Below are 26,108 nucleotides of genomic sequence, written 5' to 3' on the forward strand. Positions count from 1 at the left end.
AAACAATAATATTTTTTCTTTTTTTAAATGGGCCGGATCAGGCCTAATTGCATGGGCTGGGCCAAACCTGGCCCATTTACATGGGCTGGCTGACGTCCCAGCCCAGGCCCAAATGGCTGGTTACTGTGCACACAGTAACCGGGTTACTGTGTGCACAGTACCCAGTGAATTAATTTGCCAAGTTACTGTGCACATGCACAGTAACCGGGTAATTAATTCTTGCATGCAGAACGTGCACTGTGCACGTTCTGCAAGCAAGAAGATGAATAGTAAAATGAGATAAGGGGTTGAGGGCTGACCTGTGGTGGTTGTCGTCGATGGCGGAGCTGCTGGTGGCGACAGGAAGCGGCGCTGACAGTGGGGTGGCCGGCGGTGGCTCTGCGTTTTCCTTCTCTCTCTCCTCTGTTTTCTTCTCTGCTTCTTCCTTTCTCTTCTCTGCCTTCTCTCCTCTCTTCTCCCTCTTCTCCCTCTCTTTGCTCTCCCTTCTCTTCTCTTCCCCCTCTCTTGGTCTTCTCTTTTTTTTTTCTTTTTTTTTCATTTTTCTCTCGGCCACCCTCCTGTATTTATAGGAAAATAGGGGAGGCCGACGTGGTGGGGCGGCCAACAGTGGCCGCCCCTCCACTATCCTTTAAAAGTATGCAAGTGGCTGAATTGTGGGCGTCTTATTGCGCCAAAGCCAGGAAAGAAATTAGGCGAAAAGAGAAGAAAAAAAATGATTCTTCTCCCCTGTTCTCTGCGTGTCCAGGGGAAGAAGACGATGGTGCCGTTTCCAAACGGCACTGTTTTGCGTTTTTTTTTATAATATATTTTTTTTGAATTTTTTTATTTTTATTATTTTTTATGTGGGGACCCAAAAATGGGTTACAACAGTTGCCCCCCTCTTTACAATGCTTACGGAGCAAAGATTTGTGCATAGTAAGTGTTGTAAAGATAAAACAAAATTGGTTTTCCAAAACGGGTCGTCTCAAAAATTGATTGACCTAAAACTTCAACCGGACCCAAAGTCCTGTGTGTGGTTGGGCTAAACTGAGATTCCTTTCGCCAATCCCCTTTAACTAGAACCTAAAATATTATGTGTGTGTGGTTAGGATAGACTGAGATTCCTTTCGCCAATCCCCTCTAACTAAAACCAAAATCTTGTGTGGTTGGGATAGACTGAGATTCCTTTCGGAAATCCCCTCTAACCAGAACCAAAATCCTGTGTGTGGTTGGGATAGACTGAGATTCCTTTCGGAAATCCCCTCTAACCAGAACCAAAATCCTGTGTGTGGTTGAGATAGACTGAGATTCCTTTGGGCAATCCCCTCTAACCAGAACCAAAATCTTGTGTGTGGTTGGGATAGACTGAGATTCCTTTCGGCAATCCCCTCTAACCAGAACCAAAATCCTGTGTGGTTGGGATAGACTGAGATTCCTTTCGGCAATCCCCTCTAACCAGAACCAAAATCCTGTGTGTGGTTGGGATAGACTGAGATTGCTTTCGGCAATCCCCTCTAACCAGAACCAAAATCCTGTGTGGTTGGGATAGACTGAGATTCCTTTCGGCAATCCCCTCTAACCAGAACCAAAAAACCTGTGTGTGGTTGGGATAGACTGAGATTGCTTTCGGCAATCCCCTCTAACCAGAACCAAAATCCTGTGTGGTTGGGATAGACTGAGATTCCTTTCGGCAATCCCCTCTAACCAGAACCAAAATCCTGTGTGTGGTTGGGATAGACTGAGATTCCTGTCGGCAATCCCCTCTAACCAGAACCAAAAAAACTGTGTGTGGTTGGGATAGACTGAGATTGCTTTCGGCAATCCCCTCTAACCAGAACCAAAATCCTGTGTGGTTGGGATAGACTGAGATTCCTTTCGGCAATCCCCTCTAACCAGAACCAAAATCCTGTGTGTGGTTGGGATAGACTGAGATTGCTTTCGGCAATCCCCTCTAACCAGAACCAAAATCCTGTGTGGTTGGGATAGACTGAGATTCCTTTCGACAATCCCCTCTAACCAGAACCAAAAAACCTGTGTGTGGTTGGGATATACTGAGATTGCTTTCGGCAATCCCCTCTAACCAGAACCAAAATCCTGTGTGGTTGGGATAGACTGAGATTCCTTTCGGCAATCCCCTCTAACCAGAACCAAAATCCTGTGTGTGGTTGGGATAGACTGAGATTCCTGTCGGCAATCCCCTCTAACCAGAACCAAAAAAACTGTGTGTGGTTGGGATAGACTGAGATTGCTTTCGGCAATCCCCTCTAACCAGAACCAAAATCCTGTGTGTGTAGCTCGGTCAACCTGAAATCTCATATGGAGATTCCCTTTACCTAAAGCTACATGAGATCCCATCTGGCAACCTCATTTAACCAAAACAAAAGAAATGTAAAAAAAAAAACGGTCTCATTGTAATGGGTGACCTACCCAGGTGGAAAGAATGAAAAAAAACGGTCTCATTATGATGGGTGACCTACCCAAAGAAAAAGAAAAGAATGTGAAGTGCGGTCTCATTGTAATGGGTGACCTACCCAGATAAAAAAAACATGGAGAATTGGTCGTGTTGTAATGGGCGACCTACCCAGAAAAATGTTGGCAAGGTAGGGTTAGAAAACGCACTACCAAAGGGATGAGGGCTCAAAGGCGCACTTAAAATGGAGGTGAGGGCTCAAAGGCGCACTCAAAAGGAAGGTGAGGGCTCAAAGGCGTACTCAAAAAGAGGATGAGGGCTCAAAGGCGCACTCAAGATGGAGGTAGGGTTAGAAAACGCACTACCTAAGGGATGAGGGCTCAAAGGCGTACTCAAGATGGAGGTGAGGGCTCAAAGGCGCACTCAAAAGGAGGTAGGGTTATAAAACGCACTACCGAAGGGATGAGGGCTCAAAGGCGCACTCAACAAGAGGTAAGGTTAGAAAACGCACTACCTAAAAGTTGATACACTAATTGTCAATGTTGAAAAGCAAATGCATTATGATTGATATGCATGTATACTTACCTGAGAAATATAGGCCCCCATTTCTTCATGTGTCTTTTTTTCTCTCAAAAGTTGTAATGTTGGTAGTAAACTTCGATGGCTTTTCCACTTCTGCTTACTCGGGTTACATATTGTGATCTTGACCTCTGGGAAGGGTTTGATGTCATCATACATCATTGTCCTTCACCCTTTATCTCAAGAGTTACCAATTTTTCCCGACATTTTCCTTAGAACAGGAATCATGGAGCCAACCCTACCATGTGTTTTTGATTGCCCCCCAGCTTGATCATGCCCCCCAAGTGTTCAACTTGGGTTTAGTTTGGGGTGAGGATATGTGAAAGTAGGTTTGGGTTTTTTGTACAATGAAATGTTTTCATGCAAAATTTTTGGAACTTCCAAGTTATTCCAATCACAAAAATGATTTTGATATTGGTTCAAAATAAACTTGTTCTCAAAAATTCAAGTGATTCCTATGGACAGGTTTCTTGAAGTGATGAAAGCTTTTTGCTTTTGGTTTAAAGATGAAGTGACATCTGGTTGGTCACAAAAGGTTGAAATTTCAATTTGAGGGTTATTGAGAACCGAAATAATTCAAAGCATTTATTTTATTTGCATGAATAATGATTTGACTCGCACGAGAAAGCACTGCATACCGATTCAGATTACTTGCCTTTGATCAGAAAGAGCTTTATCAGGTATGTAATGTAGGCTTTGGCTATTGGTTATGAAGAAAATGGATATGTTGCAGGCTCAAAAGGTGTTTAAGGGATTTCAAAAACTAGGGATCACTTGTGCTTATTTCCTGACCTTTTGTCTTTTGGATGGGTTGTTTTTTCAAAATGATTTATCCTGCCCCCCCAGTGTCGGTTTTGGGCTTTGTTTTTGTTTGGTTGAGCACAATCATATCAGTTGTTTGTATGAGAAGCTCAAATCTTTTAGATCCTTTAGATCTTCTTCTTTTCTTTTCTTAACCAATCACTACTTCATTTAGATGATAATGAAAGAGTAAACATTACATGATCAATTCCAGCACCCATCTTCACTGCTTTGTCTGGATGGTAAAAACAAAAAACTCTCTTATTTTGCCCCCCAGTGTGGGGTGTGATCCTAGTCAAGGTTATTTCTAAAAAACATTACTAGGCTCAAAATGGGATTGCAACGGATATTTTTTTAGCCTTGTGAAAGGATTATCAAAGATGGCCTTTCCTCATCTCAAACTCATGCATTGAGGATCGATAGGTCTTGCTTTCATGCGCGTATGCCAAATGATTTATTCAGTCAAATAAAACTCGGCTTTTGAGTCACCTCATAGTGTTGTTTATCTTTGTTGTTTTTTTTTCTTTCAAGTTTTCTAGGTATATGTGTACCTATTTAAGGAATCACTTGAATTTTCAAAATGCATTTGTTTTGGACAAATATCAACACGATTTTTGTTTTTGTACTCACCTTGGAGGGCCCAAAAAAATATCCTTGAAAACATATGAGATTAATGTATGGGTTTGGAAGAAAGGAAAACCAAAGGATTCTTCATGTTGTAGTGTTGTGAGCAAAGTTGCGCTCAAAATGTTATTTACATGGAATAACAACAAAGAAGAGTGTGATGTGAACACAAGAAAACACATGATCTTATTTCACAAGAAAAGCTCATTAACAGAGAAAGTCTTGTTCAAAAGCATTAACAAAAGGCAATAACAAGGCAGGCTTTGGTGAATCTGTTCATAGGCTAAACCTCCTCGCAAAAGCTCTGCGTAGAGGACTCAAAGACAATGCGGAACAACACCACGGTCAAAAGTTGAGCTATCATGTTGGACCATTGATGCTTTCCAATTCCCCAAACATTCCATCCTAATATGCTTCAAGCATGATTAGGCAGCGGGTTCGTATTCACATTGGGGGCATCTTCCAATTCTATCCACCCAGCCTTGATTAATTTGCAGAAGCTTTCTCTTGAAGGCATTGCAGGTATAGATGTTATGCCCAGTAATACCGGCATGGTATTCACAATTGAGTTTTGGCTTGTACCAATTAGGATAAGGTGGCTGCAGAGGTGTTAGAGGTTCTGGAGCTATTTGTCCAATGCTCAAAAGCTTTTGATACATCTCATTCAGGGGTAACGGTAGTGGAGGTAGTTGTTCTTGAACCCTTTGGAAATTTCCAATTTGGCTTTTGGCTTGAAAGTTTTGGGGTTCAGTTTTTTTTTGATGTTGGCAATTTGGGATGGAGTATGGTAATTTTGGGATGTATTTGTTTTACCCATGTAGCCATCTTCAACATGGTGAACCTCTTTTCTTTCGACGCCTCTTTTCTCGGTTGGTGCAGCAATTCTACCACTCTTGACACCTTGCTCTATGCGTTCACACACTATCACAGCATCAGTGAATTGTTGGGCTGAACTACCCATCATATGTTCGTAATATGGTGCTTTGAGTGTGTTGGCAAATAAAGAGACCATCTCTTTGTCCAGAAGTGGGGGATGTACTTGAGCAGCTAATTCTCGCCATCTTTGAGCATATTCCCTTATGCTTTCTTTATCCTTTTTCTCTATATTGGACAAACTGGTTCTGTCGGGCGCAATGTCCATGTTGTATTTGTATTGCTTGACAAAAGCATCCACAAGATTTTTCCAGTTGTGAATTTTTGTATTATCCAATCTCATGTACCAAACTCAAAGTTGCCCCACTTAAACTGTCTTGGAAAAAGTGCATTAGTAGTTTTTCATCATGTACTACCTCAGCCATTTTATTGCAGTAGGACCTGAGATGAGTCATGGGGCATTGTGTTCCACTGTATTTGATGAATTCAGGAACACGAAATTTCTTTGGGATAACCACATTTGGGACCAAACACATCTCTGCTGCCCGTACCGGGTCATATAAGTATATCCCTTCAATGGCTTTGAGTCTGGCTTCCAGCGCCTCTATCTTAGCTTGATCAATGCTATCAGATGACTTAGCCTTGTGGGACTCGTTAGCAGATGCCTCCATGACTGTTGGGGATGGTGCAGGTGTTGTTGACTGCACAAATGTTGGATTTTGCTGAGGTTCTTGACCATGTTCGTTCATTCTTTCCTCAGGCTGAACTGTAGTAGGAGCCGGAACAAAGGTGATCGGTTGATTAGAAGGACCTTCATCAGAGGTATTCCTTAGTGTTTGCTTGAGTAAGCTAGTGAGGTGAGCCACACTTATTTTCAGAGACTCCAACTCTTCGTGCAAATAGGCTTCACGTTGAGCACGCTCTTCATCTTCCATGTTTCTTGCTCGAAGTCGGGTGTTGTAGACTTTTTGGGGACCTATATTTCAATCTGTCATGTATGCATGTTAAATGTATGAACATGTAATTTATATGATGCACTTGCCCTTCAAGGGTGACATGGTTTTTTTTGACATATTCTGTATGACATATTCTGTAAAGAAAGATAACGCATACAAACTAAAGACAGCGTCTATTCATGCATAGGTTTTCTACCTGGTCTCAAAAGGGTCTCATATCTGCCCAGTGACGTCCTTCGTAAAGGCAGTATGGGGGCGTTGCAAAGAATAGTTAAGACACGTATGCCCACCATTACCAAGCAGGCACTCAGATATGAGTTGGGTGTTTCACGCATCTGAACCCGACCAATAGTCATAAGGCAGATCGTTAATTCCCCACTTAACTTAGAAGCTTGTGTGTGCTTGACAAATATAAAGCATGTGATACATGAGGCAGTTCTATACAATGTATGAACAAATATGTACAAAATTAAAGCGCGTGAGAAATAAATAAAGGAAATGCATATTTAAAAATAAACACGCAAACCACAACAAAAAACACAATAAATCAGACAAAAACAAAGCTTAGTCCACAAGGTCCCCAGTGGAGTCGCCATTCTGTCGCACGTGTGCGGCGGCGCGGCGATCGTCCACCCTCAAGGACAAATCGGAAATGTTTATTCCTGACAAATAAGGAGAGACAAGGAATTCTTGTCTCTACAAGTGAAAATATGGACTGGGAGTCGCCACCTAGTATTCTGGTTACTAGGAACCTTAACTGGTCTTTAGAGATCGGGTACGGAGACTGGTTGCGTAAAGGGAAGGTATTAGCACCCCAACTACGCCCTACCTAAGGTAGGCTGCATTGTTTTAATGTCTGATAAAATCTAAAATCGTGTTGTGGTTTTTGAATTGTTGGTTCGTTTACGGTTTAAGATAAGTCCTCCTCTGTAAGGAGATCCTTATCTTTATCGGGTAAAAAACTAACTATTGTCGTCAAAAGAAAATATCTTTTTAACATCAGGAATACGATTTACGTATAAATTCATAATTCCTGATACTAAAATCAAACAAAATAAAATATTTTGTTGTTTTTGAGATTTTGGCCAATGTTCTCTTGACTTTAATAAACTGGTTATTAAAGCCAAAATGCATGCTAAAATATTGTTTTTTGACATATGAAAAATACGATATGATATTTTAGATTTGAGACACTTGGCCGTATGCACAAAAATGTTTTTTAAATTTTTTTTTATATTTTTGGAAGTTTGTGACAAAAAAACCCGGGTATTTTAATACCCGATTTGTATTTTTACGACATAAAAATACTACCCGATATTAATAAAAATAACATAAATAAAAAATGGGAACATCATAAATATTTTTTAAAACAATAATTTTTTTCTTTTTTTAAATGGGCCGGATCAGGCCTAATTGCATGGGCTGGGCCAAACCTGGCCCATTTACATGGGCTGGCTGACGTCCCAGCCCAGGCCCAAATGGCTGGTTACTGTGCACACAGTAACCGGGTTACTGTGTGCACAGTACCCAGTGAATTAATTTGCCAAGTTACTGTGCACATGCACAGTAACCGGGTAATTAATTCTTGCATGCAGAACGTGCACTGTGCACGTTCTGCAAGCAAGAAGATGAATAGTAAAATGAGATAAGGGGTTGAGGGCTGACCTGTGGTGGTTGTCGTCGATGGCGGAGCTGCTGGTGGCGACAGGAAGCGGCGCTGACAGTGGGGTGGCCGGCGGTGGCTCTGCGTTTTCCTTCTCTCTCTCCTCTGTTTTCTTCTCTGCTTCTTCCTTTCTCTTCTCTGCCTTCTCTCCTCTCTTCTCCCTCTTCTCCCTCTCTTTGCTCTCCCTTCTCTTCTCTTCCCCCTCTCTTGGTCTTCTCTTTTTTTTTTTCTTTTTTTTTCATTTTTCTCTCGGCCACCCTCCTGTATTTATAGGAAAATAGGGGAGGCCGACGTGGTGGGGCGGCCAACAGTGGCCGCCCCTCCACTATCCTTTAAAAGTATGCAAGTGGCTGAATTGTGGGCGTCTTATTGCGCCAAAGCCAGGAAAGAAATTAGGCGAAAAGAGAAGAAAAAAAATGATTCTTCTCCCCTGTTCTCTGCGTGTCCAGGGGAAGAAGACGATGGTGCCGTTTCCAAACGGCACTGTTTTGCGTTTTTTTTTATAATATATTTTTTTTGAATTTTTTTATTTTTATTATTTTTTATGTGGGGACCCAAAAATGGGTTACAACATTAGTGGTGCCCTTTTGCTTGAACATGTTGTTGGCACTGCTCAACTTACAGACATATTAACCAAACCACTTTGTTCGGACAAGTTTGTTTCCAATCATGCCAAGCTCCTCATCGGGTCTCAACCGCCTTGAGCTTGAGGGGGGATGATAAGATATGATAAGATAACAATCAATCACAGCTGGCAATAGAGATATGGCAATAGGATCTTTATGCTTGATCACAACAATATAAGGATTTTTGTATTGCTGTAATTCTGCAATTACCTATAATATAGGCAACAATCACTTATGTAATTAATATATATATACACGTCTAATAACAGAACCACAATGTGGGATTTCTTTCCTTTGTTTTGCATGTTTCTACACCTTTAAGACCATTAAGACCTATACTCAATCTCTATATGTCGTTGGGGTGGTTCTCAAGTTACTCTGTCACCAGTGTTAGTGGTTATGGAGTTACGAGAGATGAAGATGAGGTGCATGTTTAGCATTACAGTTGAACCGTCGTTTCATCATTTTAGATTTTTTTTTATTTAAATTAATTTGTTTTGTATTTTTAGATCGTTTTAATATACAAATATAAAAATATTTTTTAAAAAATATTTTTTTTTATTTTAATGTATTTTTAAGTAAAACAAATTTAAAACGTAACATCTACTACATCCGTAAACAAGCAGAATGTCTGGATCATCAACTATGAGAAGATGAATGATTAGGTTATCCGAATTGTGAGGAAAGTCAAGAGAATGAGTGGGGAGGTTGTGGTAGTCCTAGTTTAATACTTATATTTATAAAAAAAATTATGAGTTTAGGATTCGCCAGATTGTGAGGTGAGTGAGTCAAGAGAATGAGTGGGGAGGCTGTGGTAGTCCTAGTTTAATATTTTATATTTATAAAAAATTGTGAGTTTACTAATTTTACCGTGATTTAAATGAGTTAGAATAATTTCAATTTAATTTTATGGTTTTTTAGTTTTTAAAATGACATTGTATAATAAGTATATTTTGACTCCCAAAATCATCGTGATTTTAACAATATTACTTGTTATGTAGATTTTGTTTCTTTTTTATTCATGAATATTCTATTAAATTTATTTCAAATCATTATAATTATTTAAAATATTATCTTTTGAAATTATATTAGTTTTGTTGAATAAACCATGCTTTTTATAAAATAATATTCTTTTTGGGTAAAAGAAAATTATATGAATTACAAATGCAAGTTTTGATGAAAAAAAAAAAAAGATTTTGGCTCTATAAATTTATTTGATGTCGTATCTATGTAGACAACATTTGCATAGCATGGCGATACATTTATACAAAACTTCTATTTCTTTTTGCATTAAGAAAAAGACGAGACACCAGTCAATAAATCACCATCTCTTATATTTTTTTCTTTTTATTTTTCAATTATTGTCCTTTTTGTAGTAAGAGGGTGTTTGGGAGTGTGGTAGCTGTTGCTTTTCAAATAGCTTTTCGTGCCGAAAAGTATGCCAATAATGTTTTTTTATTTTTTAAAAATTATTTTTGATATCAGCACATCAAAACGATCCAGAAAGTACAAACCGAACTCAATTTTAGCAAAAAAAAAAAAAAAAAATTGAAATTGTGCAAAAAGCTGTTTGGACCGCAGTACCAAACGGCCCCTAAAACTAGCGGCGAAAACAAGAATTACGAATTCTAAAACCCAGATCAAATGCTAGTATATGTCTTACTTTCCTCTCAAGCTTCCTCCTCCTGATCATCTTGGCCTTGCCATTTGCCCGTAGCTTTCAAAACCAAGACCAGAAGAACCAGCACTTCATTTTACGCTAAAACCCCACCTTTCAAAACCTATACAATCACACACACACAACCCTTCAAAACACTATCAACTCTTTCGTTACCCTCTTAAAGCTTCAAACCCTCACTTCATATTTTTGCATTACTTTTGTTTTATCGTGGAATTAATCTGCAAACCAACTTGACTCAATGGCACACCCCAGCTCAGCTCTAGCTCCAGCTCCTGTTCCTGGCCATACCTTCAGTGCAACTTTGGGGCATCATTTATCTCGGCGGCTAGTAGAGATCGGCGTGAGTGATGTGTTCTCTGTTCCTGGAGACTTCAACTTGACACTTTTAGACCATTTGATAGATGAACCAGAGCTGAACTTGATCGGCTGCTGTAACGAGCTGAACGCTGGCTATGCTGCTGATGGTTATGCACGTGCCAAAGGTGTCGGGGCATGTGTGGTGACTTTTACTGTAGGTGGGCTTAGCGTGCTTAATGCGATTGCTGGTGCTTATAGTGAGAATTTGCCTGTTATATGCATTGTTGGTGGGCCCAATTCCAATGATTATGGAACGAGCAGGATTCTGCATCACACTATTGGGTTGCCTGATTTTAGACAAGAGCTCAGGTGCTTTCAGACGGTCACTTGCGTTCAAGTAAGTTAATAATAAATCAATGCTATTTATGCAAAGTTATTTTCACGTGAAGCAATTCTGTTCGTCCATAATATTACTCATTGATTTGTGTTAGCAAAATGTATTTGAGGAAAATCATGGATCCTTTTTATGTTTTATGAATAGTTATTAAATCCAAACCGGCCTGTTAGGTCGATCTGGTAGCTGAATCGGTTTGTGTAAGGCAAAATACCGGGATAAAAAAAAACTCGGTTGACCTATTGGGTTGACCCAGGACCTAGGTGACCCGGCAAAACATGATTTTTTTTTCCAAATGTGTTTTTTCTCTTAGCCAAAGACGTTTATTATTATTATTATTATTATTATTATTATTATTATTATTATTTTCTTAGTTAATTATTAACTATTTTCAAAGTTCATTATATAAATATTAGAAGAATGTTTTATTTTTTAAATACGAGATTTAAAGCCCTTTAATATATATACTCTATATTCACAAGAAAAAAAAATTCAATGTGAAATTTGAAACTTTTTAGTAAATATATTCTATATTCACAATAAAAAATTTATGTTTTTTCAAAGTGGAATAAAAAACCTTTTTGGTTTAAATACTTCAACTTAAAAAAATAACATACTAACATAATATTTTTTCAATGTTAGATACAAAACCTTTTGAAATAATCTTTTAGACTTCATGATTTATAACATGTACAACATATATTCACATTGATTGTTTTTTAATTTTTTTATATGAAATATTAAAAATTTAAATATTTTTCTATAAATTTTTCTAGATTTATTCGGGTCAATCAGTGTAACCCGGGACCTGATTCCTTGACCGGGTCAACTCCGGGTCGGCTTTGATAACTATGGTTTTATGTAATGATTTTTGTGCACAAGGAGCTTCAGTATATGTTGTGTGTGTTATCTCATAATGGGGTAATGGTGGTGGTAACGTGTGACAGGCAGTGGTGAACAACTTGGACGATGCACATGAGCAGATTGACACGGCAATTTCTACTGCTCTGAAGGAAAGCAAACCAGCTTATATTAGTATAAGCTGTAATTTGTCTGGAATCCCTCATCCAACTTTCTCTAGGGAACCTGTGCCATTCTTTCTGGCACCTAAGTAAGTCTTTTCTCTCGTTTTTCTAGTCTCCTTGTTTACAATAGGGAGTATATGATTTGTTTGTTTTTGATGACCATTCTTTTAATCCCTCATGATAAGTTTAATATTTATGACTTTTTGATACTTTTTCAATTTGTAAGTAAGATAATGGTAGATTAAAAGCAATGTGAAGAATGGTGATTGGAATTAACTAATATATAGATAGCTCTGACGATCATGAGCAGATAGAAGAAATTGTCCATAAAATGCTTGCAGAAAAAAGTAAACAGAGTTTTTTTTTTCCTCTTAGAAGAAAAGGGAAAGGAATAAGGTTGTACAAGAACATGAACAAGACCCTGCGCTGCTATAATATGCTGACATACGAAAGTGAAATGAAGTTAACAAAATGATTTTGTTTAGGGGTAGAGAATTGAAGCAGAGTTAAGCAGATAAAATGTGTTTTAGAGGAAAAGTTTTTGGTTAGTTGTTAATAATAGTGTTAAATATGATCTTCTCTCAAAGTAGAAAATTAGGAAAAGGGAAAAAAGAAAGAAAGAACTGACACATTATTAGATTTTGTATGTTGTCGTAATTAGGCTTGGTGGCCAGTTTTATTGATAGACAAGGATAAATTATAGCTCAAGAGATTGTGTTTTGACTAGTTTAAAAATCATTACTTGTATGAAATACTTGTTATAGAGATATTGAGTGGGTGTTCGTTTACGCAGTAGCTTCTGCTTTTAAAGCTAACCGCGTAAACATGAAGTTTGGTAACAAAAAATTTAATTGTTTTTCATGTGGGACTCATGTTTATTATTACTTGAAACGGTGTTTCATAAGATCGTGAGAGCTGCTTCTCACGTCTGCATGCAGATGAATATAATTCACCTGGTACTGTTCACTCCAGGTGAACAGTATCCATGTGAATTAGGCACTGTTCACTTGGAGTGAATTGCACTGTTTACGTGTATTTTTTTTTTTTAAGGGTGTTAATTTTTTTAGCAGTTTTTTTTATTAAGAAAAACACTAGTTTAGAGTGAATTAAATTCACTCGTAATGTGATGTGAATAACATTTTTTTTCTTGAAAAACTAGGATAGAGTGAATTAAATTCACTCGTATTGTAATGTTAATTTTATACCTAATAATATTTTATCTACGCTCAAAAAATTATGAAAACTGTACTTCTTATCAGATGAATTTTATATGTAATGGAATTATAAATAGTTTAATGGAATAATAAAAAATATTTTATATAAAATATTTTTTATTTCATGATGTAATAGAAGTAATTAATTCTACAATATTTAAATTTAAAACCATCAATATTAATATATATTATTTTAAATTATTTTATAACCTCAATTTCAAAAACATTCTTAACCAAACACATTAAACTACTTTTTATTTTAACCTTAATTTCAACCACAGTTTTAACCAAACACCTATTTTTTCAAACCACAACTACAACAGCTACCGCAATAACAAACACACTGAAGCAGCTATACTTTGCTTTTCATACAGGGTTAGCAACTATTTAGGATTAGAAGCAGCTGTTGAAGCAACTGCTGAATTTCTGAATAAAGCTGTGAAGGCTGTCATTATTGGAGGACCCAAGCTACGAGTAGCAAAGGCGCAGAAGGCCTTTATAGAATTAGCAGATGCCAGTGGATATCCCATAGCTGTCATGCCTTCTGGGAAAGGGCTAGTGCCAGAGCACCACCCTCACTTCATCGGGACATATTGGGGTGCTGCCAGCACCAGCTTCTGTGCGGAGATAGTAGAGTCTGCTGACGCCTATGTTTTTGTTGGTCCCATCTTCAATGATTATAGCTCTGTTGGATATTCTTTGCTGATCAAGAAGGAGAAATCAATCATAGTGCAGCCTAATCGTGTGACTATTGGCAATGGCCTTTCGCTTGGATGGGTTTTTATGGCTGACTTCTTAAGTGCTTTGGCCAAAAAACTGAAGAAAAACAGCACAGCTTTGGAAAATTACAGACGCATCTTTGTCCCTCCTGGCATGCCTTTGATGCGTGAGAAAGATGAGCCTCTTAGGGTCAATGTACTCTTCAAGCACATTCAGGTAAGGCTAAAACAGAATGATTATGTCAGAGGCATAAACAATTCCTTTGTTTATTAACAGATATGCTTCTTGTGAATATTAAAGGTCTAAATGTATACCTTGCATGTTTGTCTTGGCTTCTTTCCTTTATGCCCTTTTCATGTAAGAAGGGGGGGGGGGGGGGAAATGCTTGTAAAGGTCGTTTGCGCATCCACTGTCATGGATTGCTAGGTCTCTTAAATGAGTTTTGATTGAAGATTCTGAACAGTAAATACTTAGGATTGACATTCTTGTTTATTCCTACTTAATTATTGTTTGCTTCCGATTGTTGTAACAAAATTGAACATTCAACAGAACATGTTAGGGGGGGATTCTGCTGTAATTGCTGAAGCCGGAGACTCATGGTTTAACTGTCAGAAACTCTGCCTCCCTGAGAACTGTGGGTAAGTTGGAGTCTTTAATAAGAGCAATTTAAGCTCCTCTATGATTTAAGTTTAAACAGGTTGGTAACTGTTCATTAACAATTTTTTGCAGGTATGAGTCTCAGATGCTGTATGGATCGATTGGCTGGTCAGTTGGTGCAACTCTTGGTTATGCTCAGGCAGCTAGAGATAAGCGTGTGATTGCCTGTATAGGTGATGGGAGTTTCCAGGTGAGTGATGCCATTTGAAATACACTTCAGTATCTCATCTGCAATGATTGGAAACTCTTCACCATCATGTGGCGTTAAGGAAATATACACAAAAGGGAAAAAAAGAAAAGAAAAAAGAAAATCTACTCTATTTGAGTGCCAAAACTTCTGTCACTTGTAAACCAGTAAAAGAAATTGAAATAGGTTGCAGTTTGTTATTTATTGCTATAACCCATAGCAATACCTAAAGAAAATGTTTCAAATCCTGATTGTGGTCTGGTCATGATTATAACTTCTCTATGCTAATTTACCATGTGGTTAACAGTTTTCTCCTTATTCAGGTAACAGCTCAGGATATTTCAACTATGATCCGATGTGGGCAAAGGACTATCATATTTCTCATCAACAATGGAGGTTATACGATTGAAGTACAGATACATGATGGTCCTTACAATGTGATCAAGAACTGGGACTACACTGGCCTTGTTAATGCCATCCACAATGGCGAAGGAAAATGCTGGACAGCAAAGGTTAGCATAAATAGATTTGAGATATTCGTTTTTCCCCTCAAATCGTTTCTACTTCTGCTCCAAATTCAGACTGTTCCCCTTCCACTTATTTTTAATGTGCATTTAGCAAAATTTTCCCTTCGGCTGTTCGCATAGTCCCATCGTTTCTCAACTGCAGCATAGAGTAATTTCTATCGACTCTTTGAGTTATAGCTCTCTAACCACATGAAAGAACAAGTGATCCCATACCATAAACTTCTTTGAATTGCAAACCTCATAGAACAGGGTGGCAATATATACATTCAACAAACTAAAAGACAAATTTATGAAGCTAATTCGCAAGTAATGACTGAGATTGATTTCGTCAAGATAAGCTGATGGATTATGCTGTGAAATACAGGTGCGCACGGAGGATGAATTGACAGCAGCAATAGCGACAGCAACAGGAGAACAAAAGGATTCTCTCTGTTTCATAGAGATTTTCGTGCACAAGGATGACACTAACAAAGAGCTGCTGGAGTGGGCACCTCGAGTTTCAGCCGCAACCAGCAGACCTCCAAAGTCCAAACCCCCAGTAATTGAGCTAATGCTATAGCATTTCTGCGAGCCTAGACATCACTTTCTACATTATAACTAGAAATAAGAGGAAAGATGGGATTCCTTTCTTTGTATGAAATTGTCACTGCTTTCAGCTTCCAATTCTAAACCATCCATAATGAAGTTTAAACTCTATAGCACTCTATCAATTATAGAAAGGAGTTGGATATGTGATGTGAGATAATTTAGTTTTCTTGTCGATGAGGTTGTTTATATATGTATGGCAAAGTGCAGCATGGAGTTGAATTCAGTTTTATGATTAGCTTCTATTTACAGAGCTTATAGAACCTCTCCAGATTCTGTTCCATCAATTAATTACTAACTCATCCTTCTCAAGACCATAAGTTCTGATACAGCCCCCTCAACATTGGAGATAGATACGCAAGGATTATATGCTTGATGCACTCAGTGCCCTGATGTTTTGAGAGCTCCAAGTGACACTTTATAGGTACGTTCTCATAAAAGTTCGGTAGCTCAACTTGCTCATCATAACTTCATTGTTAAAAATATGAACATGCATGCCTTACAGAAAGAAAATAAGAGATGAGACAGAAGCGTGCGTCCTTCGGCATAGTATCTCTCTCCTCCACCCTTTTTCTGCTTTCTTTGTGCCTCGTAATGCTAAGAACATTATTAGTTTAATTGGTTCTATTTAGAAAGAATAAGAGATGAGACAGAAGCGTGCGTCCTTCGGCATAGTATCTCTCTCCTCCACCCTTTTTCTGCTTTCTTTGTGCCTCGTAATGCTAAGAACATTATTAGTTTAATTGGTTCTATTTAGAAAGGTTTTGATTTTTCTAGAGCCGTTGGAAGGAAATACAAATGAATGAGGTGGATACAACTGCATTTTACAAAGAAGATTATAATATTTGGTGATGAAACAGTGTTGCCGTTTATGGGGAGGAGGTTATTGTGTTAGGATATTGCTATTATTATGGCAAATACTAGTGGGACAACTCATCACTACTTGGTATAAAGTGGAAGCACAAATTATGGCATAATTAATGTCATGTTTTATTGCTTTCTTGTCCCCTCCATATTGACAAATATGCTAGAGAAGCTTACCATTGATGTCTATAAAAGAGGCATAATTTTGGAGAGCAAAGAGAGAGAGTGAGAGTGCAGAATGTGAGAGACCAAGAGAGAAAGTAAAGGGCTACCGATAGCAGCAGTCGCAAGTGCAGCAATGAGAGCTGAGAGTTAGTAGAGAGGATATAATCTGATAGAAGTTTCACAGAGAAGGAGGAAAAGCTCAAACACACTGTTCCATTCACTTTCAAGTGTTATATAATACACATACACGTCTGTTATAGAGATAACATAAGATAAGATCTTATCATGTACAACTCATAGATACACTAGATTTGTATTTGAACTATTCAAATCAACTAACAATAAGATAGGCCACGGCAAGAGAGGACAATCTTGGTTTTGAGAGTTTGAATTGTGGAGTGGGGCAGCGATTTTGTAAGTGCATCAGCAAGTTGATCATTGGAAGAAACATGAGCCATACGTAGAGAACCTGTTTGGACTTGATCCCGAATAAAGTGAAAGTCTATGGCAACATGTTTCATTCTTGAGTGGAACAGTGGATTAGAACACAGTTGTAGCTCCAATATTGTCGCCATAGATTGTAGGAGCCTAATGTAAATTAATTCCAATATCTGTCAAGAGTGAACATAACCATTTTAGTTCAGCAGCGGTAGCTGCAACAGATCGATACTCAGCTTTTGTTGAAGAACGTGCAATAATCTTTTGTTTCTTTAAGTTCCAAGAGATAGGATTGCGACCTAAGTACACGATATATGCGCTTGTTGAGGAGTAGTCATCTTTGTCGCCAACCCAGTCTACATCAGAGAAGGTGTTGCTACCCAATTTTTGACCCATATTTTTTGATAAATTTTTAGAAAAATAATAAATAGCAAAAAACAAAGAAAAACCCAAAAAAATGTATTTTTGATATATTTGCATCGTTTTTAGCATTTTCAACGCCATCTCAAAAGAATTTAAATTTTCAAAGGTATTTGGAACGCGTTCAACTTTTAACACGTAAATTTTATGATCACTAATTTTCCTTGTTGAGTTGACGGTGATATTGCCCACTTTCAAAAATACAAAAAAAAAATCAAAATTTACAAAAAAAAAAAAAAAAAAGAAAAGGAAAAGTTGAGGGACTAATTTGAAAACCTTGCAATATTTTTCCTATAAATACTAAGCTACAGTGAAGAAAAAAGTAGGGGGGAGGAAATTGACACGAGGAGAAAAATTTATTCACGGGAGAGAAACAATTTTACAGGGGGAAAAATAACTCACGAGGAAGAAAATTTACAGGGGAAGGGCAGCCAAAAGAAAAAACCCTAAGCCTAAATTATTTCTCCAAAAGCTAGGCCGCGCGCCACTGCCCTTCCCTTTCTCTTCGGTAAAGAAACCAGAGACCTGCTCTCGGTTATCCCCTAGCCCCCAGCCAAAAAACCAGAGGATGGCCAATCTTTCCCCCATTTCCACAAACTCTCCCTCGATTCCTCTTCCCCGCTGCCATTTTCAGACTACCTTCTCCCTTCTTCCAGCCACCAAAAAGGCAGCCGCTCACCACCACAAACCCCTGAACCCAGCAAACGACAACCAGCTTCTATTCTCCCTCTCACTCTCAGCCAAACAGACCGGCTCCCCTGCACACCGGCCTCCACTCCAAACCGCAGCCCACCCCTTCTCATTTTTTGAAAACACAGCTGCCATCCCCATGGTCCTTGGTTTTGCTCTCCCATAACCATGGCAGCGGTGGATAACATCGCCATTTCAGAAATGAAATGGGAGGAGGGAAGTTGCCGATCCAGCCATCCACACGCCTGGTCTGTGGGCGGCGCGTGCAACGCCCGGCTCCAGATTTGGAAAATCTGAAGGAAGAGAAGTCGGACTGAAAACAATGAAAGAAAAGCTCCAACAGACTTGCTTGCTGCGTTTTTGGTTGTTTTGCAAGTAACGATGTTGTTGCCACTGACGAGGAAAGTGAAAAGGGGAGGAAGCCGTTTTGGATCTCCCCTGTTGCTAGTCTTTTCGCGACGGCGTGTGGACCAGACACGCCGCACTGCTTCCACAGTTCCTGAGGGCCTCCTCTGCAATTCCTGGACTTTTTAGGGACCTTTTTGTAATTTTTACATGTTTGAATATGTATTTAAATTTCTATTAAATGTTTTTTAGTTTATGTTATGTTGTAAACATTGTGACAGAAAAACATAGTAAAAAGTGATGTGTAAGTGTATGTTTGTATTTTTTTTTTTGTTATTGAATTATAAAAATTAAAAAGACAAAAAATTAAGGGTTCAATTTGAATATGGTTAAATATCTTAAAGAACAAATAAAATTAAGTTGTATTTTCCATGAAAATATAAGAACAAGTTTCTACATATATTCTGGGATTTAATAACTGATTTATTAAAGCCTTAGAATTTGATTAATACTTACTTCAAGTAGGGTGTGTTAGGGGTGCTGATACCTTTCCTAGCCACAATTAGTCCCTTACCCCCGAATCTTTGACAACGACCAATACTTTCGGGTTTACTAGTAACCATCAATCAAATACCAGGTGGCGACTCTCAAGAACCAAATCAAGCAAACATAACAGAAAAATTGACAGTGATGCCGCGCGAGGTGACGTGCGACAGAAGGCATGAAGAGAGATTGAAGAATTACAATAAATGATAATCCCTTCATCTAATGTTCCACACAAATAGCGCAAGATGCACTTGACAAGAGCCCAATGCTTAGTTGATGGTTGATGCATATAATGTGATAACTTGTTGACGACGTAAATGATGTCAGGACGTGTCATGGACAAGTATTGTAGACTTCCAATGATTGTGCGGTATTTTGTAGGATCAGAGAGAGTTGTTCTAGAGTGTAAACTAATAAGAGAATTGGTAGGCAGTGGGGTGGAAATAGGTTTAGCACCTGTCATATTGGTGCGAGCAAGAAGATCCTGAATATACCGGCGCTGAGAGAGTAGAATACCATGTGTGTATGAGGAACCACTTCAATGCCAAGAAAATATATGAGAGACCCGAGATCTTTAAGAGAAAATTGTTGAGCAAGCCGAGTAATGAACTGATCAATAAGAGCAGGTTGATTTTCAGTGAGAATGATATCATCCACGTAAATTAAAAGGTAAAGACTGGTGGTACCAGTGCTGAGGAAAAAGAGTGAATTATCTGAATGGGAATTCTGAAACCTAGTAGCTATAAGGAATTGGCGCAGCTTATGGTACCACACCCTTGATGCCTGTTTAAGGCCATAGATGGCTTTACCAAGCTTGCAGATGAATGTTGGATGATCAGAATCAATGAAACCCGGACGCTGGGACATATAAACATCTTCCGATAGATAACCTTGTAAAAAAGCATTATTGACATCGAGGTGGTGAAGAGACCACCCATGACTGACAGCAATGCTAAGGACAAGTTTCACGGTGACAGGTTTAATGACTGGACTGTATGTTTCATGGTTGTCAACCCCAGGTCTTTGATGGAATCCTTTGGCTATGAGTTGAGCTTTAAACCTGTCAATGGAGCCATTAGAATGTCGTTTAATATGAAAAATCCATTTACAACCAACAATGTTAGAGGCAGAAGCGGGTGGAACAAGTTCCCATGTCCCATTGCTGACTAAGGCATCATACTCTTCGAACATGGCCTTACGCCAATGAGGATTTTTTAGAGTTTGGGTCACAGTTGTAGGTTCAGTGATTGAGGTGGGGGTAAATTGGGTGTGAAGGTTAAGCTTTCTCTGTGGTTTGTGGATGTTGTTTTGAGAGCGAGTAGTCATGCGATGGGGTATAGTAGGCTGGAAAGTTTGGTGTATAGATGTTGGGTTGTTTAGTGGTGGGGTTGGCAGAGGTGGAGAGATTGGTTGTAAACCAGGTGAGGTGGAAGATGATGAGGAAGCAACACACAGTGGAAGCTCTTGTGCGCACTCAGCAGATGGGGTATGATGCACCGATAGAGTAGGTTAAGGAACTTAAACATGAAGAATTGGAGGGATCCAGGAAGCAATAGTAGTGGAGTCAGAACGTGGTAACTGATGATGTAGTGACTTGTGAGGGAAGACAGATTCGACAAATTTAACATGACGAGATATGAATATTATTGTGGAGGTTGGGTCAAAACACAAGTAAGCATGTTGATATGATGAATATCCAAGAAAAATGCATGGTTTAGAGCGAGGATCAAGTTTATGAGAGGAATATGGTCGAAGCCGGGATAACATAGACACCCGAAAATCTTTAGTTTGGAGTAATTGGGAGCAGTACCAAAAATTGATTAATACGGTGAGGAAAGACCAAGAGAGTTGGTGGGCAATCTGTTAATTAAATATATTGTTGTTGTAAATGCTTGAGACCAAAAGATTAATGGGAGAGAGACATGAGAAAGTAGTGTGAGTCCCGTCTTAACTATATGACGATGTCTTCTTTCAGAATAACCATTGTGTTCAGGTGTATGTGGAGGGGTGGTGAGATGAGAGATGCCATTTATTGCTAGAAGATTTTGAAGACCCACATATTCTCCCCCATTATCTGAATATAGTGTGATAATCTTTGTTTTGAAATGATTTTCCACAATGGCTTTAAAACGTATAAAAACATCCTTAACATCAGATTTTTTTTGTAATGGATAAAACCAGATATATTTTATAAAATGATCGACAAAAATGATGTAATATTTGAATCCATCATGTGAGTGAATGGGAGAAGTCCATACATCATAAAATATAATTTCAAGAGGATGTGAGGATTGTAAGGAGGAGGTTGAGAAAGGAAGTTTATGACTCTTATTGCAGTAGCATGCATTACATACTAATTCTTTTGACAAAGGAGATGATACGTTTAAATGAAATTCAGAAAGAACATGCTTTAATATAGGAAAGGCAGGATGGCCTAATCTATGATGCCAATTGGAGGAAGTGGTTTTGGTACTTGAGAAGATGATAATTGGAGGGGAGGAGGAGGACTTGATAGTCGGCCACTCATACACACCATCCTTAGTGATGCCTTGCACAAGAGGTGCCCCCGTGTGAAGATCCTTCACCTGAAAACACATTGGTAAGAACTCAACAAAGACATTATTGGTGACACAAAACTGATAAATGGAGATTAAGTTTGTTTTGATATCAGATACACAGAGGACATCATTTAGTTGGAATGCAGAGTTATTAGTGAGAAGAGAAGTTGAACCAGTGTGAGTGATGGAGAGTCCCGTTCCATCTCCAATCATGACATCATCAGATCCAGTGTAAGGAGCATGGAGAGATAAATTATTTAGGTCTGCTGTGACATGATGAGAGGCACCACTATCAAGCAACCAAGTGGAATTGGGGGAGGCAACATTAGCAGCAAAGTGAGCCCGAGGCTACCAAGGGGTTGATGAAGTACTAGAATGTGGTGCAGAGGCTTTGTTGGATGATTGAATAGGAATCACTTGGAATGATGGACATCTCTTGGTTGTGTGTCCTTGAGTGTTGCATATCTGACAATAGCTCAAGTATGGACATAATGATGGATAACTATTACGGGGACGTGGATGGGAAGTGAATGACGAGTGCCAATCTGTTTGTCCATGAGAATTGGAACGCCAATGAGCAATGGTGTTTTGATGTCGCTAGTTTGTGCTGGTTCTATGTGTTGGATTCATAGTCACTGGAAAGTGAGTGGATTTCTTTGTTATCCCTTGTAAAGAAGCTTCAAATGTTAACAGTTTCTCATGAAGCTCATCAAATGAGATCGAGTTATCACGAGCTTGAATAGCAAGGACCAATTCTTTATAATCATCTTCTAGCTCATCAATAATATTTTTAGTAAGATCTTCCTCATCTATTGGTGCACCAAGTATTGCAAGCTCATCTGCATGGGCTTTAACTAATTGAAGAAAGTCAATAATATTTAAATTACCTTTAGTGGACTTTTTGAAAAGAGCCTTGACTTGTTTAATACGTCCTCGTGATGGTTTGGGATAGGTGTTAGCTAAAATGGTCCATGCTTCCTGTGATGTTGTGGATCTTGCAACAAATGGAATGAGTGTAGGTGAAAGTGACCTAATGAGAGCATTGAGAATAAGCTGATCTTGACGAATCCATATGTGGCAAGCAAGATTTGGTATGATTGAATGGTCTGTCAATATAGTAGCAGGTGGACAGAGTTTAGATTCGTCAATATAGCCAAGAAGATCATATCCAATAAAAAGAGTTTGGAACTGAAGTTTCCAAGAGATATAGTTGTTGGAGGTGAGTTTAATTGGGGCTTGAGCAAAAGTGTTTATGGTGATGAGTTGAAATTCATTATTGTGGACAATGGTTGAATTTGTTGGCGTGGTTGGATTGGACAGATTTGGATTGTTTGTTGAATTGGTTTGAGTAGTCATTGTAAACAGAGAAGGAAATAACCTGAAGAATTATTCAATGAATAAAAGGGAGCTCTAATACCATGATAGAAGTTTCACAGAGAAGGAGGAAAAGCTCAAACACACTATTCCATTCACTTTCAAGTGTTATATAATACACGCACATGTCTGGTATAGAGATAACATAAGATAGGTTCCTATCCTGTACAACTCATAGATACATTTAGATTTGTATTTGAACTATTCAATCAACTAACAATATGGAAGAGTAGCTTTCATCTGATATAATCCTTCGTCTTCATATATTTGTATTGTATTTTTTTTTTATCTCTAATAAAATGGATAGAGATTCCTCACTGAAGTGCTCAAGCTCAAGCTCATGCTCTAAAGCATACAGAGTAGCAGCGACCTCTCCAACCAAAACCACAAATTTAAAAACTTTTGCTTTTAGAGATTCCTAACTGTGAACTAGTCTTCTCTTCTACCACTGTCTTCCTGTTCCATTCCTTCTCTTTTTGCAAAATGAAGGCTGCAGTGTTAAGATCTTCTCGGGCAGCATTAAGGCCATGAACATCCAGGCACCTTGTTGGCCGATCATACTCATCACCAGAGTCTAGCCCAGAACGCAAAGTGGCAATACTTGGTGCAGCATGTGGCATAGGGCAGCCGTTGTCCCTCTATGACATAGCCAACACTCCTGGAGTTGCTGCTGATGTTAGCCACATCAATTCTCGTGCTCAGGTCCATAACTCTTGCTAGCTATATGCTTATATGTCATCGAGTTTAATGGCCAAAATCAACTAATGGGTCTGTTTGAAGTCTTCATGTTGTACAACCAGGGAAAACAAATGCAAATTATTAGATTCAAGGTTTCCTTCCATTTTTATTTGTCATTTCTTTTGTTTCTTTGGAAATTAAAAAATCCTATGTTGCTTCGACCCTTCATTTTGCCTTACAGTAGCCGTGTCCCACACTAGACACTTGGACATAGGAATGGAAAACAATCAAAATAAATGAAAAAATGAAAGAGGTTCTTAAGAGAATAGCCGAGTCCAAAATAAGTATGCATGTCGGACACGCACCTATGTCGGATATGTATCCCGAGTCCGAGCAACATAGAAAACATCTGTGAAGTGAATCAACTCAGTTACATTGCTCAATGGTTTATTTTCTTTTGCCTTCCTTTCATTTTTGCTTTTGGCTTGCGGGGTGGCTTGTTGTTGTCTTGTCAGGTTGCGGGGTATGCTGGGGAAGAACAACTAGGGGAAGCATTAGACGGATCAGATATTGTCATTATTCCAGCAGGTGTTCCAAGAAAACCCGGAATGACTCGTGATGATCTCTTCAAAATCAATGCCGTAATTGTCAAATCTTTACGCACAGCCATCGCAAAATACTGTCCTAATGTGAGCTTTTATTCCGGGATATAAATGTTCAAGAAATGAGAATTCGTTCTCTTATTTCCTCTGCCTTCCTGGATATGTTGATTGTTGATAATTTTGATTTCATTGATTGGATTAGGCTCTGGTTAATATGATAAGCAATCCAGTGAATTCTACTATCCCGATAGCTGCTGAAGTTTTCAAGAATGCAGGGACATTTGACGAGAGGAAGCTGTTTGGTGTGACAACGCTTGATGTAGTCAGAGCTAAAACTTTCTATGCTGGGAAGGTTAAGGTTCCCGTGGCTGGTATATATCTATTTTCTTGCTTTAGGTTGCTTTCATGTTTCTGTACACCTTTTAAGGAAATGCATGCCTGGGTTTTCTATTACGTGTTCCTGTTGCAGAGGTTAATGTGCCCGTAGTTGGTGGGCATGCTGGCATAACCATCCTCCCTCTTTTCTCTCAGGTCTATCCCGCATCCTTCTTCTGTTTCCATTTCAAGTGCTTTATAAAAATAAAATCTCTGAGATACTACTAATGTTACAAGCTTGAATCTTTGGGGTGTTGAATTATGCCAACAGGCCGCTCCCAAATCCAGTAATTTATAAGATGATGACGTAAGGGCTCTCACAAAGCGAACACAGGAAGGAGGAACTGAGGTTGTGGAAGCGAAGGCTGGAAAGGGATCAGCAACACTTTCCATGGCGTAATGTCCTGATACCTCTATCAATCTTGTCAGATAAAAAAACAGAAATTTTTTTGCTATCATTTACTAAATGGCTACTCTAATAAACAACTTTTGACTCCTGTTGTAGCTACGCTGGAGCTGTCTTTGCAGATGCTTGCTTAAAGGGGCTCAATGGAGTTCCAGATATTGTTGAATGCTCCTTTGTGCAATCAAGCATCACTGATTTGCCTTTCTTTGCCTCTAAGGTGAGTCAATGGTCAGAAGCTAGGCACCAGCTTCACATCACAAGCTGCAGGTAAGGCTAGGAAAGAATGGCTTGGAGGAAGTCTTTGGATTGGGTCCTCTTTCAGACTATGAACAACAGGGTCTTGAAAGCCTCAAGCCGGAGCTTAAAGCTTCTATAGAGAAGGGAGTTGAGTTTGCCAACCAAAATTAATTGGACAGGTTATGCAAGCTTTTGGAATCATATTTTGGAACAGTATAGTCACTGTTTTCCGAGCATATCAGCTAATATAATTGCAAGACAAACCTAAATTATAAAGATATCCAATAAAGGTGTCTGTAGCTTGGTAAGTATTGGCATCGTCCTTGCTGTTCAAACATTTGTGATTCGTGGAGGTTATCTTTCCATGCTATGCTTAGAAATTAATTTTTATTTATAAATATATCTTATTGATTTTTTAGTATATTTTAATTAGATAAAGGTTTTAAGCTATTTTCCAGGTTATCCATATACTCCAGTGGGTTGTGCATGCCTTGACAAACAATTTAAATGATGTTTATAAAGTGTTGTAATGGTTGTTTTTTTAAAATATTTTTTATTTTAAAACATATTAAAAATATATATTTTAAAAAAAAATATTTTTGACATCAGTAC

At 38.6% G+C, this 26,108-nt stretch overlaps 1 protein-coding gene and 1 pseudogene across 1 annotated transcript; both read left to right on the forward strand.

The window, feature by feature from the left end:
- The first annotated feature begins 10,137 nt into the window (after positions 1-10,137).
- LOC118054104 (pyruvate decarboxylase 1) lies at positions 10,138-16,024 on the forward strand. The gene is made up of 7 exons (XM_035065548.2): positions 10,138-10,886; positions 11,831-11,994; positions 13,497-14,058; positions 14,392-14,480; positions 14,572-14,689; positions 15,010-15,198; positions 15,578-16,024. The coding sequence occupies exons 1-7, from the start codon at positions 10,431-10,433 to the stop codon at positions 15,770-15,772; spliced, it is 1,773 nt and encodes a 590-aa protein (XP_034921439.1). The 5' UTR covers positions 10,138-10,430; the 3' UTR covers positions 15,773-16,024.
- Positions 16,025-23,506: 7,482 nt separating this feature from the next.
- Positions 23,507-25,815, forward strand: LOC118054105 (malate dehydrogenase, mitochondrial-like; annotated as a pseudogene).
- The last annotated feature ends 293 nt before the right edge of the window (positions 25,816-26,108 follow it).

Source organism: Populus alba, chromosome 4 (assembly GCF_005239225.2).
Source record: "Populus alba chromosome 4, ASM523922v2, whole genome shotgun sequence".
In the NCBI taxonomy this organism is placed as follows: Eukaryota; Viridiplantae; Streptophyta; class Magnoliopsida; order Malpighiales; family Salicaceae; genus Populus; species Populus alba.